Source organism: Salmo trutta, chromosome 17, assembly GCF_901001165.1.
Source record: "Salmo trutta chromosome 17, fSalTru1.1, whole genome shotgun sequence".
Lineage (NCBI taxonomy): Eukaryota > Metazoa > Chordata > Actinopteri > Salmoniformes > Salmonidae > Salmo > Salmo trutta.
The window spans coordinates 44,378,540-44,395,607 of record NC_042973.1 but is presented as its reverse complement, the minus strand read 5'-3'; the positions used below and the strand labels follow the sequence as shown (position 1 = coordinate 44,395,607).

Sequence of the window (17,068 nt, the reverse complement as noted above, 5' to 3'; positions counted from 1 at the left end):
TGACAATTACAACAATACTGAATGAACAATGAACACTTTTATTTTAACTTAATATAATACATAAATAAAATCTATTTAGTCTCAAATAAATAACATGTTCAATTTGGTTTAAATAATGCAAAAAACCAAGTGTTGGAGAAGAAAGTAAAAGTGCAGTATGTGCCATGTAAAAAAGCTAACGTTTAAGTTCCTTGCTCAGAACATGAGAACATATGAAAGCTGGGGGTTCCTTTTAACATGAGTCTTCAATATTCCCAGTTAAGAAGTTTTAGGTTGTAGTTATTATAGGAATTATAGGACTATTTCTCTCTCTATACCATTTGTATTTCATATACCTTTTAATATTGGATGTTCTTATAGGCACTTTCGTATTGCCAGCCTAATCTCGGGAGTTGATTGGCTTGAAGTCATAAACAGCGCTGTGCATCCCAGCATTGCTAAGAGCTGCTGTTTGAATGAATGCTTACGAGCCTGCTGCTGCCTACCACCGCTCAGTCAGACTGCTCTATCAAATATCAAATCATATACTTAATTATAATATAATAAACACACAGAAATACAAGCCTTTGGTCATTAATATGGTCAAATCCGGAAACTATCATTTCGAAAACAAAACGTTTATTCTTTCAGTGAAATACGGAACCGTTCCGTATTTTATCGAATGGGTGGCAACCCTAAGTCTAAATATTGCTGTTACATTGCACAACCTTAAATGTTATGTCATAATTATGTAAAATTCTGGCAAATTAATTACGGTCTTTGTTTGGAATAAATTGCCTTTCAACAGTTCGCAACGAGCCAGGCGGGCCAAACTGCTGAACATACCCTGACTCTACTTGCACTGAACGCAAGAGAAGTGACACAATTTCCCTAGTTAATATTGCTTGCTAACATGAATTTATTTTAACTACATATGCAGGTTTAAAAAAATATACTTGTGTATTGATTTTAAGAAACGAATTGATGTTTATGGTTAGGTACATTATTGCAATGATTGTGGGTTTTTTCACGAATGCGCTTTTGTTAAATCATCAAGTTGATTAAGGCTGTGATTCGATGATAAATTAACAGGCACCGCATTGTTTATATGCAACGCAGAACAAGCTAGTTAACCTAGTAATATCATCAAACATGTGTAGTTAACTAGTGATTATGTGAAGATTGATCGTTTTTTTATAAGATAAGTTTAATGCTAGCTAGCAACTTACCTTGGCTCCTTGCAGCCACAAGGTCCTTTTGATGCTGCACTCACGTAACAGGTGGTCAGCCTGCCACGCAGTCTCCTCATCGATTGCAATGTAATCGGCCATAATTGGCGTCCAAAAACGCCGATTACCAATTGTTATGAAAACTTGAAATCGGCCCTAATTAATTGGCCAAGCCGATTAATCGGTTGACATCTAATGTTGAGGATTATGCTCAGTGGTAAGTAGCATACAGTAAATAAACGATTTGTGTTTAAATATGCAGGTTTGCTATAGCCTAATGTCACATACAGTCATCTCCCAAATTAAATATATTATTTTATACTAATACAAAGGCTCAGAGAAAGATTTAGTTAACAACCCTCCATAAGTGTCTTGCTGACATCAAATGTTGGATGGCTGAAATGTTATTCCAACTCAATGATTAGAAATCTAAGGTTGTTTTATCTGGCCCCCACCTTGCTAGAACCCAGATTTGTCCATCAATGTAAAGCCTACGGCCAGAAACCATTGTGTCTTCTTTGACTTTGACCCATTACCAAAATTACTGTGACAAATTCTCTTATGTGTAATAAAGTAGGCAATATTTTGTTATTTTGGTACCCTATTCCTAGCACACAATGATTACATCAAGCTTGTGACTACAAACTTGTTGGATGCATTTGCAGTTTATTTTGGTTGTATTTCAGATTATTTTGTGCCCAATAGAAATGAATGGTAAATAATGCATTGTGTCATGTTGGAGTCCCTTTTATTGTAAAAAAATATAGAATATGTTTCTAAACACTTCTACATTAATGTGGATGCTACTGTACCATGATTACAGATAATCCTGAATGAATCTTGAATAATGATGAGTGAAAAAGTTAGGCACAAATATTATACCCCCCCCCCCCAAAAAAAAAATGCTAACCTCCCCTGTTATTGTAATAGGGAGAGATTAGCATGTCTTGGGGGGGTATGATATTTGTGTGTCTGTAACTTTCTCACTCATGGTAGCATCCACATTAATGTAGAAGTGTTGAACCAATAGAGGACCAAATACAGTATATGTGTATTAAAGTAGTAAAAAGTAAGTGAATTTGTCCCAATACGTTTGGTCCCCTAAAATGGGGGGACTATTTACAAAAACTGCTGTAATTTTTAAACGGTTAACCCAATATGGATGAAAATACCCTAAAATTAAAGCTGACATTCAGTATTTATTTAATTGTATTATTTTACGATGTGAAGCGCTGTGTTACTTGTATTGAAAAGCGCTATACAAATAAAGTTTATTAATGTGGCTCACATAATTGTAAATTATGGGATTTGTGTTTAAAAATGCACATTTCCTACAGCCTCAAGTTAGTCATCTCCAAAGTGATAGTGCCCTCAAAACTCACTAAGCTAATGACCCTGGGACTAAACACCTCCCTCTACAACTGGATCCTGGACTTCCTGACAGGCTGCCCCCAGGTGGTAAGGGTAGGTAACAACACATCTGCCACGCTGATCCTCAACACAGGGCCCCTCAGGGATGCGTGCTCAGTCCCCTTCTGTACTCCCTGTTCACTCATTACTGCATGGCTAAGCACGACTCCAACACCATCAAGTTTGCCGATGACACAACAGTGGTAGGCCTGATCCGATAACGACGACACAGCCTATAGGGAGGAGGTCAGAGACCTGGCCGTGTGGTGCCAGGACAACAACCTCTCCCTCAATGTGATCAAGACAAAGGAGATGATTGTGGACTACAGGAAAAGGAGGACCCGAGCACTCCCCCATTCTAATCGACGGGGCTGTAGCGGAGCAGGTTGAGCGCTTCAAGTTCCTTGGTGTCCACATCACCAACAAACTAACAAGGTCCAAGCACACCAAGACAGTCGTGAAGAGGGCACGACAAAACCTATTCCCCCTCAGGAGACTGAAAAGGTTTGGCATGGGTCCTCAGATCATCAAAAGGTTCTAGGGCTGCACCATCGAGAGCATCCTGATTGGTTGCATCACTGCCTGGTATGGCAACTGCTCGGCCTCCGACCACAAGGCACTACAGAGGGTAGTGCGTACGGCCCAGTACATCACTAGAGCAAAGCTTCCTGCCATCCAGGTCCACTATACCAGGCGGTGTCAGAGGAAGGCCCTAAAAATTGTCAAAGACTCCAGCTACCCTAGTCATAGACTGTTCTCTCTGCTACCGCACAGCAAGCGAGACCAGAGCACCAAGTAAGCATTTCACTGTAAGGTCTACACCTGTTGTATTCTGCGCATGTGACTAATTCAATTTGATTTGATACCCTTGATAAAAAATTTGCCACACTTTAAATATTATACTACTTATTCTGACTTAGTTATTATTATTATTCTTTACAGCGCCATTACTCATACACCGTTTTTAAGCTAGAAACACCATTCAAACTTTAAAACGTGCAGGCTGGTCTGGAATAGTGTGCTTGTATACAACTTTTTGATACTATTTATACTTTCATGGGATTTCTTCAACATTCTAAAGCTTCTATTGTGACATCATGACTTCCAACATTCCATTCACTGTAAATACAACAATGCAACTTTTGACAGAAACCAGCTACTCTGACCACTTTCCCAACTACTTAGACTAAAAGTTAGACAGTATGACATCTTGGCCTACTGCCCTGCTATTCAAATCCTAAAGCAGAACAGAATGATCTGGTACCGATAAAACGTTACAGCTGTTTAAGTAACCGCATCAACACAATTTTCTGTAACTTTTTATGAACAACAGAAATTGACCTCTTTCCCAACAAGTCACACAAAAAGTTATAAGTTATGACATCTTTGTCTACTTCTCTGCTATTCAAATCTGGAATCAGAAAATAATTATCTGCTACCAATCAAAAGTTACAGCTGTGTTTTCAGAGTTTCGAGTGACAAAAAGTAGCTAGCTAACGCCAGCTAACAGCTCTCTCGTCTCGCCATTGATCAGCCCAAACGGAACCGTTGCTATGGATACTCACACACGCAGAGGAGCAGATGGTGCAGCGCAGGCAAAAATAATGAGGGTGAAGAGTGTGATTGAATTTAGAACAACAATATTGTAATAATGATGGAGAGTTTTCAAGAAGGTAGCCGAGGCAACAGTGCATCATCTTCCTTCTCAGTATCGTGCCTGTGTACTAAATAACTACATTCGCTAGTTGGCATGTCTTTAAAGAGAAGGGCGGGCTGTACATTGATCCTGCTGCTCTGATTGGATAGAGTGAAGCTGTCTCCGTTCACATGTTTCTTATTTCACCCAATCACTTCTAATTGCATATTTTGGTCTGATAATATAAAATAACTCAACAATAATAACTCTTGAACCATTCAAGCTAGACACCAAACAAGGTTCAGGCATGTTCAAGCTATCCTAACTTCAGGGTATTTGCATTTCGAAATGCTCCTAATTTCAAAATGCTCCTAATTAACCATATATGGTTCCCTTTAAAGCCTATGGGGAATATACAACACCGTACAACGAAATGCAATGGGCGAAACAAAGAAAAAACGACGACAAAAAGTAACTTTTCCGAGACTGCCCAAAAGTTTTTATTTGGCTCGCTCGGTTGGGGCTTGACCAGTAAAAATAAAAACATAGTTACAAAGAGAGGACCATTAGGACAAATTAATGAAGTTGCATTCGAGATGGCAAATGTACTTAAAATGAGTAGGCAACACTCACCAATAAGCCATTCATCCTCAACAACTCCCTCCTGTAGGCATATAGACCAACATAGCTGTTCTGCAGAATTAACGAGTCGTGCATTCCACCTGGCCTGGCCACCTTGCCACCACATTCAGCAGCGTCTTTTGCCTTTTACGTGACATAGCTGAACTAGTTTTGGGATGGTGCCTATATGGCGATGTGGGTGCCGTCTATTGATCCGTTCGTATTCAGGAATCCATTGATGGCATCATGGCAAAGAGGCCCCTCTTAACTTCAACCTGTTGTGCGATGGTGTATGGAAATTGTATGTGTTACTGTTCGTTTTGTTGATGACGTGCCTGTAATTTACCAATTACTGTACTTTATATGGATTATTATTGTACCAAATGCACTGATGTGGTCAAATGATATGATATAACCTGTCAAAATATATTGCATGAATTCACAATGGACATACAATGAAATTGAAAAAAGGATTCAATTATTACTCTCACAATTTCCCAGATGTTCGTTCATATATTTCCCCCTTTCTATGCTTGACAAGCAGTTCCCTTATTCCACCACTTGGTACTGTGTGTACACACGGCTGTGCGTAAATTGAAGCACACTCAAGAAAACTTTCATATTGATAAATATCACACTTTGTGTGGAAATGATCCCACGCATGGTTTACGCACAGATTTGTGCCTAAGCATGATTGATAAATGAGGCCCAGGCATTTACATTTGTTGGTTGCGCTATAAAGACTTTTTTTTCTGGCAACCCTTCCAAATAGCTTATTGGCATGGAACCAACTTCCAGTGGCTTTAATCTTCTTAAAGATGTTTGAACTTTTACTGTTGAAAAGTGAAGTACACAGAAAAATATGTTTTGAGCAAAATGGTATATTTTAGACAACTGCGAACTTCAAGGAGTTGGGCATCCAATAGAGGAGAAATTGAGAAAAAAAGAGGAAAGGCCCACCCCCTACCTGTACTATAATATGACATACCTGGACCACATATTGAGAGGTGTGTAAATCAGGTGTTAAATTAGGTGAAAGGGAGACTGGAGTGCCACTTGAATTATTACCCTAATAGTGGTAAGTGGTATATTTATAGTTTTTGCTATTTGTTTGTACCCATTGCCTGATTTATGGAGTTCAAAAACCATTTGTCTCTATTCGTCTGTGAGTTATTTGCCTTTCCCCATGGTTCTGGATGATAAATTGATTTGACCACATTTTTATACCCCTTTGAAACAGGAAGTTTTGAAGGCCACAATGCTGTTCCTTAAGCTAAGATGAACAAAATAAGTACAATGTTAATGCGGTTTTAATTTTGTTTGATTTTATTTAAAAGAATCTTAAGGGGTGCCAGTCATTTTGACACCCACCTTTTTGAGAATTGTTTTTATTACTTCTCTTTCTCTGATCAATTGTATTAGTATAAAAATATATAATTTCCCCATTGTTTTAAACATACAGTATAGTTCAGTATTTGTATTATTTATATTATAGAGTATTTTTTGCTCATCTTCATCAAGGTTGCCAATCATTTTGTAGGTGACTTAATACAGTATAAGTAGGTGCAAAGAATAATATTACTATTTTTACCCAATACAACAAAGACAGACTATGTTTAGAGATGGATTTAATGATTAACCCTCCTGTTGTGTTCGTTTCATGTTAATTAATTCTGTGTTCCCGGTCCAAAATGACCACGTCATGATAGCTGATTATAAATCCATAATAATACATATTATCACCTAATGTTGTGTTAGATCTTTTTATCAACGTAAGTTCTTGTGAACATTACAAGTTTTGAACTTCTATTTGCTATTTATGGCCTGTAGGCCTCATTGACCTGAGCTCATACATCTCGTTTTTGAGTTTAAAAAAAGCATAACGTATGGATTATTTTGACTATAACAAATACTCAGATGAAACGTATTGTGCTATTTATCACTCTCTCCTCCTCACCAGTGTCATGATCAAATATATGATCAAGAGCCTCACATACAGTATATTGTTTGGTCATTGTGCTGCCACAGAATGGATTGTGAGCAAGGCCTGTGAGAAAAGTTCTATATATTATTGAAACAATGTTGCGATTGTTTGAGAGAATGCCAACAGGTGTGGTTCCCGTGGGGGAAAGATTCTATTGGGGAAAGGTTCCCGTGGGGGTTGCCATGGAAGCCAAGAAGGGGAGTGAGAGGTGTGTGTGTGCGCTCAAACACACATGCATGTGGGGGTCTGGGAGAGGAAGTGTGTCCATCTGATGAATGGGCATGTACTCAATTGTATACACTAATTGTAGTCTCACCCATTCATTTCTAATGACCGGTCATTTTTGACCGGGAACACCACAGATGTACAAAAGTTAAATAAAACACCCAAAATGTAATGAAAATCATCAACATGTATTTTGTGTGTTCAGATGCCCTGTGTGGACAAAGTGATGGAACCTTATGACAATCAGATTAAATGAACTACATTTTTCAGAGAGAAAACATCCAATTCAACCGGAACACAGCAGGAGAGTTAAAAATAACACGTCCAAAAGCTTTAGATACAGTACTTATCTAGACAAATTATTACTGGAACAGTTCAAACATTCCAAAACCCAACCAACCATATTACAGTATTTCTCACACAAAACAGTTCAAACTGTTCTTTGAATGTTAAACATGCAAATATTACATTTTTTTATTTTATGTTCTACACACATAATTCAATATAACAAATGGTCTCAAATGCCCTGGTGTAGTTTAATGTATATATGGGGTTCTATGCCTAGTTGAAGGGCCTGGGAGTTACTAGTATGTGAATGTGTTCTCTGTCTTGTAGCCCAGAGTGGAAAGGTTGGGGAGGCATGCATGCTGGATCATGGGGGGTGGGCCACACATGACAATAAGCACATCGTTGGATGCCGGGGGAAGGTGCTCTTTCATCATATTAGCGTTCACAAACCCTGAGCTGTACTTCCAGTCTGCAATCAGAGGAAAAGACACAAGCTGAATTTCAACGCTTTTAATCAACAGATAAGGATCAGCTATGCAGGCCAATGAAATTATAACACCTTGTTAACGAAGACATGTTCGCTTTCAAATACTTGTTTCGACGTATCACTATGGGTTGAGCCCATTCCCCTTTATAAGGCGCCACTCGCCCGTCCTCTGGTTATTCTCGGCGCTCTTCCTTTCTAAGATCACTACGCTCCGGAAGCTCTCTTCAGCACGACTTGATCCCGGTCTTCCAGCCTTTGTGGTTAACGCCGCCGAAAGTAGGACCTTAGCTCTCATCTTTTGTGTTGAACAAACCGACCGAAAGGAATGTTTTTGCTTCGTGTAAAATAAGCTCTGTTGCATTTTTCTACTCACTAAGTCTCCTGTGGTAGCTAGCGTCACACGGCTAGCTACTGAGACTTGGCTAGTTCTCGCTGAAAGGCTTAGCTATGCTGGCTAGCTCACCACAAGGCCAGCTATACCACCAAACTAGCTTTTCTACCTGGAAAGGTAGAATTTCTAGCTCACCTCTCTCGTTTAGTTCAATCCACGTTCCCTTATGCCGTGTTGGCTAGACTGACCGTCCTGGGTTTACAGCTCGACGGTTGAGAGAAACACTTTGTTTGTCGAAAGATTAAAACCGAGTCCTGCGCGCACTGTAGGGAATTTCCTACTACTGACCTCAGCCTTCGAGCGAGGAGGCTACCCCCACAACCCCAACCCACCTGGGCCGAGGTAACGGATACCCAGAGGACCTCCACCAGCTGTTTCAAGATATAGCAGTGGGGGAAGGAGACGGGGACCTTGTTATCGACGAGGGAAATGACGATGGCATGGCTAATCTCCTCCCTCAGCGGAGCATCGTTGCCTGATGATACATTTGGGCTTATCGATGTCTGCAAACAGGCAGAGGCCAGGTTCCATATTGAGTGGCCCACAAACGGAAGCTAGACAACTGCGGACAAGCCTTTGTCCAGGAGGGTCCAAACTAGGCACTTTGCTAACATGGACGTTAAGGACATGGATGAGCTGGGCTTTGGCAAACCTCTGGTAGTCTTCGCAAGGAGAGTAGTGTCGGTCAGTTACGAGGCACTGGGATTGAGGTGGTTGGCCAGTGACGGCTCAACTACCAGACATTTGGCAAAACCCAGCTCTTCCATGTCCTTAATGGTCTACATGTCTGCGGCACATTCAGTACGGGCATTGAACGTAACATCGCTACTGTTGGCTTGCCAGGATGATTTGCTGCTAGAGATGGGCACATGTCCAGCCTCCGGACAAAGAAAATGCAGATTTCCTTGATGCTCCTATCGAGATGAAGGAACTGTTTGGGCCGGTTGTCACCGCCATGTGGCAAAAGTGCGAACTTTGCAAGAAGGAAGGTGAAGCCTTCAACTTCTGCCTTCCCCGCAGACCTGGGTACCATGGCAACCCATTCTACAGCTCCACAAGCCAAGGCTTCGCAGCAGGGAGAGGGCAACACACTGGCACCAGGGTTTTCCATCACGCAGAATGCAGCAAACCCACAGTTCGGGTCTCCCAACAGAGGCCGACAGTGGGGGGAAGAAGGAGCATCCGACCTAGGAGTACGTCCCTGGTGGCAGAGAGGAGCAGCCAACACCTGGCCTGTCCACTTTTGGGTGGAGCACAGATCCCCCCCACCCCACCTCCTAAAAACCTACCCCTTGGGCAGCGGCTCATTCCTATGCGCCCACTCACAGGAAAGATGGAAGGGGTACTTCCTGGTTTCCAAAAAAGTGTGTGGGGGGAGGGATGCGCCCCATTCTGAACCTAAGGGTCCTCAAGAGCTATCTGAGGAAGTTCACGTTCCGTATGCTTACGCTCAATGCGCTGTCTCGCTTTATTCGTCAAGGTGACTGGTTCTCTTCAGTCGACCTACAGGTCGCTTCTTTTCACATAAGTATTCTGCCAGCACACAGGAGGCTTCGGGGCACAGCCAACGAATACCTTGCTGTCCCTTTCGGGCTAGCACTAGCTCCCCGGACATTGAGCAAGAGTGTAGAGCCGGCTCTAACACCCCTGAGAACCAAGGGACTATGTCTCTGCCTACATAGACGATTACCTGCTTTTCTCCCCAACACAGAAGCAAGCAGTGCGAGATACGTCTTTCCCTGTAACACACCTCACCGAGTTAGGGTTCAAGATCAACCAGAAAAAGAGCCGATAGAAACATAGGAAAATTCTCTCTCTTATCAGGCTACACTATTGGGCGACTGCATCACGTCGTTCCGACAGTGCCACTCCCTGTTCCACAGTGGGTGCTCGGTCACACTCAGAATGTGTCTCAGAGTACTTGGGTTAATGGCGTCCACCATCTCAGTTGTACCACTGGGACTACTGAGAATGAGAGACTTCCAGTGTTGGGTATCTTCCCAATGTCTGTGTATACGACGTCACATCAATCGAGAGATATCATTGATCTCAGAATGTCTCTTGGCTCTCGGTCACTGGAAGAGCACCTCGATCTTCATTTCTGTCATATAGGCTTCGACAATAACACAGTAGGGAAACATCCTCTGTTGTTTTATGAAGGGAGCGCGTCAATTATACCCAGTCTCCAAGCCTTTAACCCGTCTTGGGACCTGTGTATTGTGCTTGAGGCCATCTCACAGCAGCCTTTTCAGCTGCTGGAAAGCGTGGAGAGGAAATAGCTCTCCTTTAAAAGTGCATTAGTGATTGACCTTATGTCTACAAAGCGAGTGAGTGAGCTGCGCGCTCTGTCAGTTCACCATTCGTGCCTACAGCTTGCCCCAAGGATTTATCCAAGGTAACCTTTTTGCCTAACCCCGCCTTTATGCCTAAGGTCAGTGATAAATATAATTGTCTCGCCTTAGAGTTTGTGGCTTTCCACCCACCGCCCTTCACTTCTATGGAAGAAGACCGTTTATGTCCAGTATGCTCTTTGCGCATTTACTGGGATAGAACAAGAGCATTACGAATGAGCAACCAGCTCTTTATTTCCTGTGCGCCTCCCTGCAAGGGTAGGCCCCTCTCTTGTCAACGGCTATCCCATTGAATTTGGGAGTATAATAACAAGGGTTTACAGCCCCTGGAGGGCCTGAGGGCTCATTCCACCAGAGGTATGGCTACCTCTTGGGCACTGTTCAAAGGCATCTCTATAAAAGAGATTTACGATGCGGCATGTTGGGTCACCCCTCAGACATTTATGAGGTTTTACGTACTGGATGTCACTTAGCCCTCACTGACGCATGCTGTCCTCAGTGTCAGAGCCTCTCAGGGATGATAATTTTGGGACTACCCCGTCTTTGGAGAGCATGTCTGTGATATGAGAGTTGGCCATATCCCATAGTGATACATCGAAACGCAGATTTGAAAGAGAACTCAGGGTTACTGTCGTAACCCCGGTTCTCTGATAATATGAGTGAGATGTATCGCCGCATTTCTCTGCTTGCAAAAGCGCAAGGAAGAGAGGCATGCTTGAGAATAACCAGAGGAGGGGCGAGTACCACCTAATAAAGGGGGAGGGGCTCACCCTATTCGCCACTCAACCTGTCTGTCTCCGAAATACATTGTGTGATTGGTTATTTCCAGTAGTGATCCGCCTGGAGAAAATCCCATAGTGATACATCGCACTCGTATATCAGAGAACTGGGGTTAACCTTGAGTTTCCTTCTTGCGGAAATAATTAACGAGTTCCAGGACAGACAATTAGCTGTAGCTTCATTTGCATACTGTACCATACCAGGAAGCTACAGTATAGCTGGTGGGTCACATGGCAAAACATAACATAAATATAACATTAAGATCATAGTGATGTTGGGATATGACTGAAGGGGGAAGGATTCCCATTAATTCAGCTTGCAGTTTACTGTACATCAGTAACAATTTAATCAACCAGTTCAAAAGGGTTGCTGCAGGTGCACCTTTTGGGTATTATAATATGGTAAGACGGCATGGTAAAAATGATTTATTGCAGTTCAACAAGGACAATACAATGGCATTAGCCCATGACAACCCCGTAGCTTTCTCTTTGTCATTATGGAACACTATGGTCTTACCCTGTGGAGGCTTGTCCAGAGTGTAGGACAGGTTGAGTTGGTCAGAGTGACTCTTCAGCACCTCCTCTAGTTCATCCCGCAGTAGGATATCCTTCTCAGTCTGGGGGAGAATAATCATTAGATTAAGGGTTTACAGGTGTTACATATGCTACAGTATGTCATTGAGTTTTGTTAGACCATTCTAAAAGGTGACAGTGATCTTGGTTGTATATCATCAGATGATTGTCATCGATTTTGTCTTCATAACAAGCTTCGTGCCCACTTCATTGATAATCCACTATGATGGTTCATAGTGTGTGGGATATGACTCAGGTTCTTCCTCAGATTTGGACAGGAATCCACACTTCCCTGTGCACTGGTGCGACTGACCTGGTTAGCAAATATGAGCGAGCACTTGGTGTTGTCTGCAGGGTCTCCTGTAATACTGCGAATCAGCTGCAGCATGGGGGTAATCCCTGAAAAGCACCAGGACATTTATGCCAGTTTACAATTTTCAGCTCTGCTTCACAGAACATATGAATTGTGCTGAAACAGTTACACAAATCATGTTATCGTCAAGAAGAAAAAGACATCTCATCCCGAAAGATTTATGCTACCCACATATTTCTGTATAAATACATGACACATACATTTTAAAGATATGAGGTCCATACCTGTTCCACCAGCGATCATTCCCACATGTTTAAACTTGCGGACCTTGGCCTCAGACTTCTTATCAGGTCGAATGGCAAATTTACCTTAAAAATAGGAGAAATCTGTTTAAAATTAAGTAAATTGAGAAAGGGCTGGTGCATTGTAATACATTGCTCTCTGTTGGTCACAAAATGATAATGTCATGACGAAACAGCATAGTATACATGACTAGAATGACTAGATCACACACAGACACACACACCATTTCCTGTGTATACAAGGAGTCCATTGGGTCCTCTGAAATCTATTTTGTCCCCAATGCTCATGGCGTCCAGGTACTGGGACATCTTGCCTCCGTCAGGATAGTTACGATGAGTGTTTTTGTAGTACACCTTGGAAAACATGGGCACAAGATCAATGTCAAATGATGAATAGTCTTACAAGTCATCCAACTGATTGAAATGCAATTCTAACCATTCATACACATCCATCTTTATGGTGCCAGATCCTTGCTGTTATATTGTAACAAGTCTGAACAAACTCAAATGATCTGATGAATGGGCTGTCGAATAAGAGTACCTTGACCACCAGGTCAACAAAGCCCTGGTCCTCATCACTGGAGACAGGAGTGTAGGCCCGGATGACCAGGCTCCCATTCACCTTAGCTGACAAGTACACATGCTGTCCTGGGTGGGCGGAAAGGGTACATGGGGTGAAAGGTGCAGGAGCGGGATAGTACTATCTTCTCAGTCAGCTCTTGTGGTATTTATAAGTCCTGATATGCCCAGATAAGTAGGTCTCTGGCCTGATGGGATATCGGTGCTGTTGCACCGCCTGATGAATGAGGTGGGTGTGTAGTGTAGCCTCAGTACCTACTGGCAGTCCAAGGACATGTGTGGGAGAGGGAAGGCCAAAGCGAAAACGCTTTGTATCATGGCTTATATCCTGCGCAGAAACAGCAAAATGGGAGTACTGTAACTTGTCAGCCATTCAAACATCTTTGTGGGTGGGAATATCCTGCATTTGAATATCATTGGCAGACAAAGTTAATAGCAGCTTAAAGTTAAACTTGAACTATTATTTAAATCAGTCAATTATTTGTGACAATCCTGTGTCAGAATCAGAATTATTTCCTTGCAGGTATAGAATCATACTAACTCTAAAACAAGTAGAGAAAGGCATGTATAGAAAGACATGTAACTCTAGGCGTACCTCTTTCTCTATGAGTGGCAGTGGATATTTAACTGTAGAATCTTGTAGTGTCTGTGGAAGCTTCTTCTTCTTCTTCTTATCACCTCGGAGGAGGAAGTAGAGCCCAGAGAGGACCACCACAGACGTTCCAACCACAACAGGTACTGTCTGCCAATCAAAATCATGGACAACCATGAATACAGAATAAGGTGGAAAACACAGTGGACTGACAAATTCACTCCCCTATGTACTTATTTGGACAGTGAAGCGAAAACATTTCATTTGGCTCTACACTCCAGTATTTTGGATTTGAGATCAAATGTTTTAAATGAGGTGACAGTACAAAATGTCACCTTTTATTTGAGTGTACGTGGCAAATAGGAAGAAAGGAAAGAAGTGACAAATAAAGTAAAGACTCATTCTCACCAGACTCTCCATGACGGGTAAGTGCGTGTCAGGTGTGTTGCTCTCTGTCTGCCTCTGCAGTGTGGTCAGTGTGATCAGGATCCAGGCAGTGAGTTTGGGCTGAGCTAGGCTCTGGCCCTGGAGTCAGACCTTTGCACCAAGGACACCTAGGGGAGGGGGAGCCAGCTGGAGGAAAGGTAATAGAGGGCTGACGGACCAATAGGAGAGAAGACAAAGCCATGACGACGCACAGCTGAGTAATCCATACATGTAGAGGTGAATGGTCCAAAATCACGCCACTCTCAGATCACTCAGGGGTTGGGACACTGGTTTAGAAAGTGTTTGTGTGTGTGTGTGTGTGTGTGTGTGTGTGTGTGTGTGTGCGTGTGTATGGTCTGATCAATGAAAATAGCTCCAAGCAAGTTTATGACACTATAGCACACTTAGGCTTATAACTTCTGGACTGTTGAACTAGATTAATGCAATTTGGTATACAGTGCATTCGGAAAGTATTGACTTTTTACACATTTTGTTATGTTACAGCCTTATTCTAAAATTGATTAAATTATTTTTTGCCCCTCATCAATCTATACACAACACCCCATAATGACAAAGTGAAAACAGGTTTTTAGAAATTGTAATAATTTATTACAAATAAAAAAACTGAACTACCTTATTGAAGTATTCAGACCCTTGGCTATGAGACTAGAAATTGAGCTCATGTGCATCCAGTTTCCATTGATCATCCTTGAGATGTTTCTTCAACCTGATAGGAGTTCACATGTGGTAAATTCAATTGATTGGACATGATTTGGAAAGGCACAAACCTGTCTATATAAAGTCCCACAGAGTAGCAAAAGCCAAGCCATGGGGTCGAAGGAATTGTCCGCAGAGCTCAGAGACAGGATTGTGTCGAGGCACAGTTTGGTGACCAGGAACCCGATGGTCACTCTGACAGAGCTCTAGAGTTCCTCTGTGGAGATGGGAGAACCTTCCAGAAGGACAACCATCTCCGCAGCACTCCAATAATCAGGCCTTTATGGTAGAGTGACCAGACGGAAGCCACTCATCAGTAAAAGGCACATGACAGCCCGCTGGAGTTTGCCAAAAGGCACCTAAAGACTTACAGACCATGAGAAACAAGATTCTCTGGTCTGATGAAATCAAGATTGAACTCTTTGGCCTGAATGTCAAGAGTCACGTCTGGAGGAAACCTGGCACCATCCCTACGATGAAGCATGGTGGTGGCAGCATCATGCTGTGGGTATGTTTTTCAGCAGCAGGGACTGTGAGACTAGTCAGGATCAAGGCAAAGATCAACGGAGCAAAGTACAGAGAGATCCTTGATGAACACCTGCTCCAGAGCACCAAGGACCTCAGACTGGGATGAAGCTTCACCTTCCAACAGGACAAAGACCCTAAGCACACAGCAGGATTGGTTTCGGGACAAGTCTCTGAATGTCCTTGAGGGGCCCAGCCAGAGCCCGATCGAACATCTTTGAAAGAGACCTGAAAATAGCGGTGCAGCAACGCTCCCCATCCAACCTGACAGAACTTGAGAGGATTTGCAGAGAAGAATGAGAGAACCTTCCCAAGTACAGGTGTGCCAAGCTTGTAGTGTCATACCCAAGAAGACTCGAGTTTGTAATCGACGCCAGAGGTGCTTCAACAAAGTACTGAGTAAAGGGTCTGAATACTTATGTAAATGTAATACATGTTTTTTTTTTATACATTTGCAAATAAAATCTAAAAACTGGGGGGTAGTGTGTGTAGAGTATTGTGGGTATTGTGTGTAGATTGATGAGGGGGAAAAAACTTAATAATTTAATAAATTATAGAATAAGGGTGTAACGTAACAAAATGTGGAAAAAATATAAGGGGTCTGAATACTTTCTGAACGCACTGTATGTGATGTAAATACGGACAGTAGTCTATTTGTATTTTATTAGGGATCCCCATTAGCCGCTGCGAAGGCAGCAGCTACTCTTCCTGGGGTCCAAACACATTAAGTTCACCTCCAGGAGAAGGGGGACTCTGGGGGAGACCCCTGGTGTGTCAGACAGAGGACTCGGGTTACTTTGTCCTGGGAGTAAGCAGTCGGAGGTAAGGATGTCCCAGAGGCCAGGTGTCTACACCTCAGTCCCCATGCTCAGAGACTGGATCCAGGAACAACTCCATGGTAAGAAAGGGATGTCTTGTGGATCTTTGGGGCTGCTTCACAAACTCTCCTGTCTTGAAAGCAGTTCTTCATGCCTTCACATCATCTGGTTAGTGGCACTCAGACAGTTCTGGTTTTGTCCTGCGATGGGAAAGACTCAAAAACACAACAGCCTCTGCCAGGTTAACTCAAGTACTGAATCATTCATTTATTTTCACATTTTTACAGTTCAAGTTTTAAGTTTTATTGTCACGTGCACAAGTACAGTGAAATGCCTTTCTTGCTAGCTCTTTCCCAACAATCCAGTAATCAATATCACTAATACTATAAAATAAAGTAGTGTTGAACAAAAACACACGAGAAATAGAAATGAGAAGAACATTGAAAGTACTAAGCTATATACAGGGTCAGTGCCAATACCATATTTACAATGTGCAGGGATCCTGGAGTGGTAGGGGTAGATACTGTACTGTATAGGGGTAAGGTGACTAGGCATCAGGATAAATGATAAACAGAGTAGCAGCAGCATATATGATGATTGTATGTTAGTGTGTGTGTGTAGAGAAAAGTATGAATGTGTGTGCGTGTGAAGCAAATTAAGTGTCCGATTGGGCAAAAATGTATTGAATCGACAACGTTTCCACCTCATTTCAACCAAAAAATGACATGTGATGACAATGGATAAACATGGAAAACAACTGGGAATTTGTTTCGTTTTTACCCAACTTTAACCTAAATCCAATGATATGGACATTTGGCATGGGTCCTCAGATCCTCAAAAAGT

At 42.3% G+C, this 17,068-nt stretch overlaps 1 protein-coding gene across 1 annotated transcript; it reads right to left on the bottom strand.

Moving 5' to 3' along the window:
* Positions 1-7,321: 7,321 nt before the first annotated feature.
* On the bottom strand, positions 7,322-14,280 carry cyb5r2 (cytochrome b5 reductase 2). Its single transcript, XM_029696952.1, has 9 exons — positions 14,148-14,280; positions 13,743-13,889; positions 13,403-13,475; positions 13,110-13,216; positions 12,793-12,922; positions 12,551-12,634; positions 12,267-12,352; positions 11,898-11,997; positions 7,322-7,841 (listed from the first exon to the last, which is right to left on the bottom strand). Exons 1-9 carry the CDS (start codon positions 14,157-14,159, stop codon positions 7,669-7,671), a joined length of 912 nt encoding a protein of 303 aa, XP_029552812.1. The 5' UTR covers positions 14,160-14,280; the 3' UTR covers positions 7,322-7,668.
* Positions 14,281-17,068: the final 2,788 nt, after the last annotated feature.

Excerpts from the sequence above, each read along its gene's own strand:
- cyb5r2 (XM_029696952.1), bottom strand. Across the intron at positions 11,998-12,266 it reads CGCTCATATTTGCTAACCAG|ACTGAGAAGGATATCCTACT; the intron begins GTCAGTCGCACC and ends ATTCTCCCCCAG. Across the intron at positions 7,842-11,897 it reads TCTGGACAAGCCTCCACAGG|ACTGGAAGTACAGCTCAGGG; the intron begins GTAAGACCATAG and ends CTCTGATTGCAG.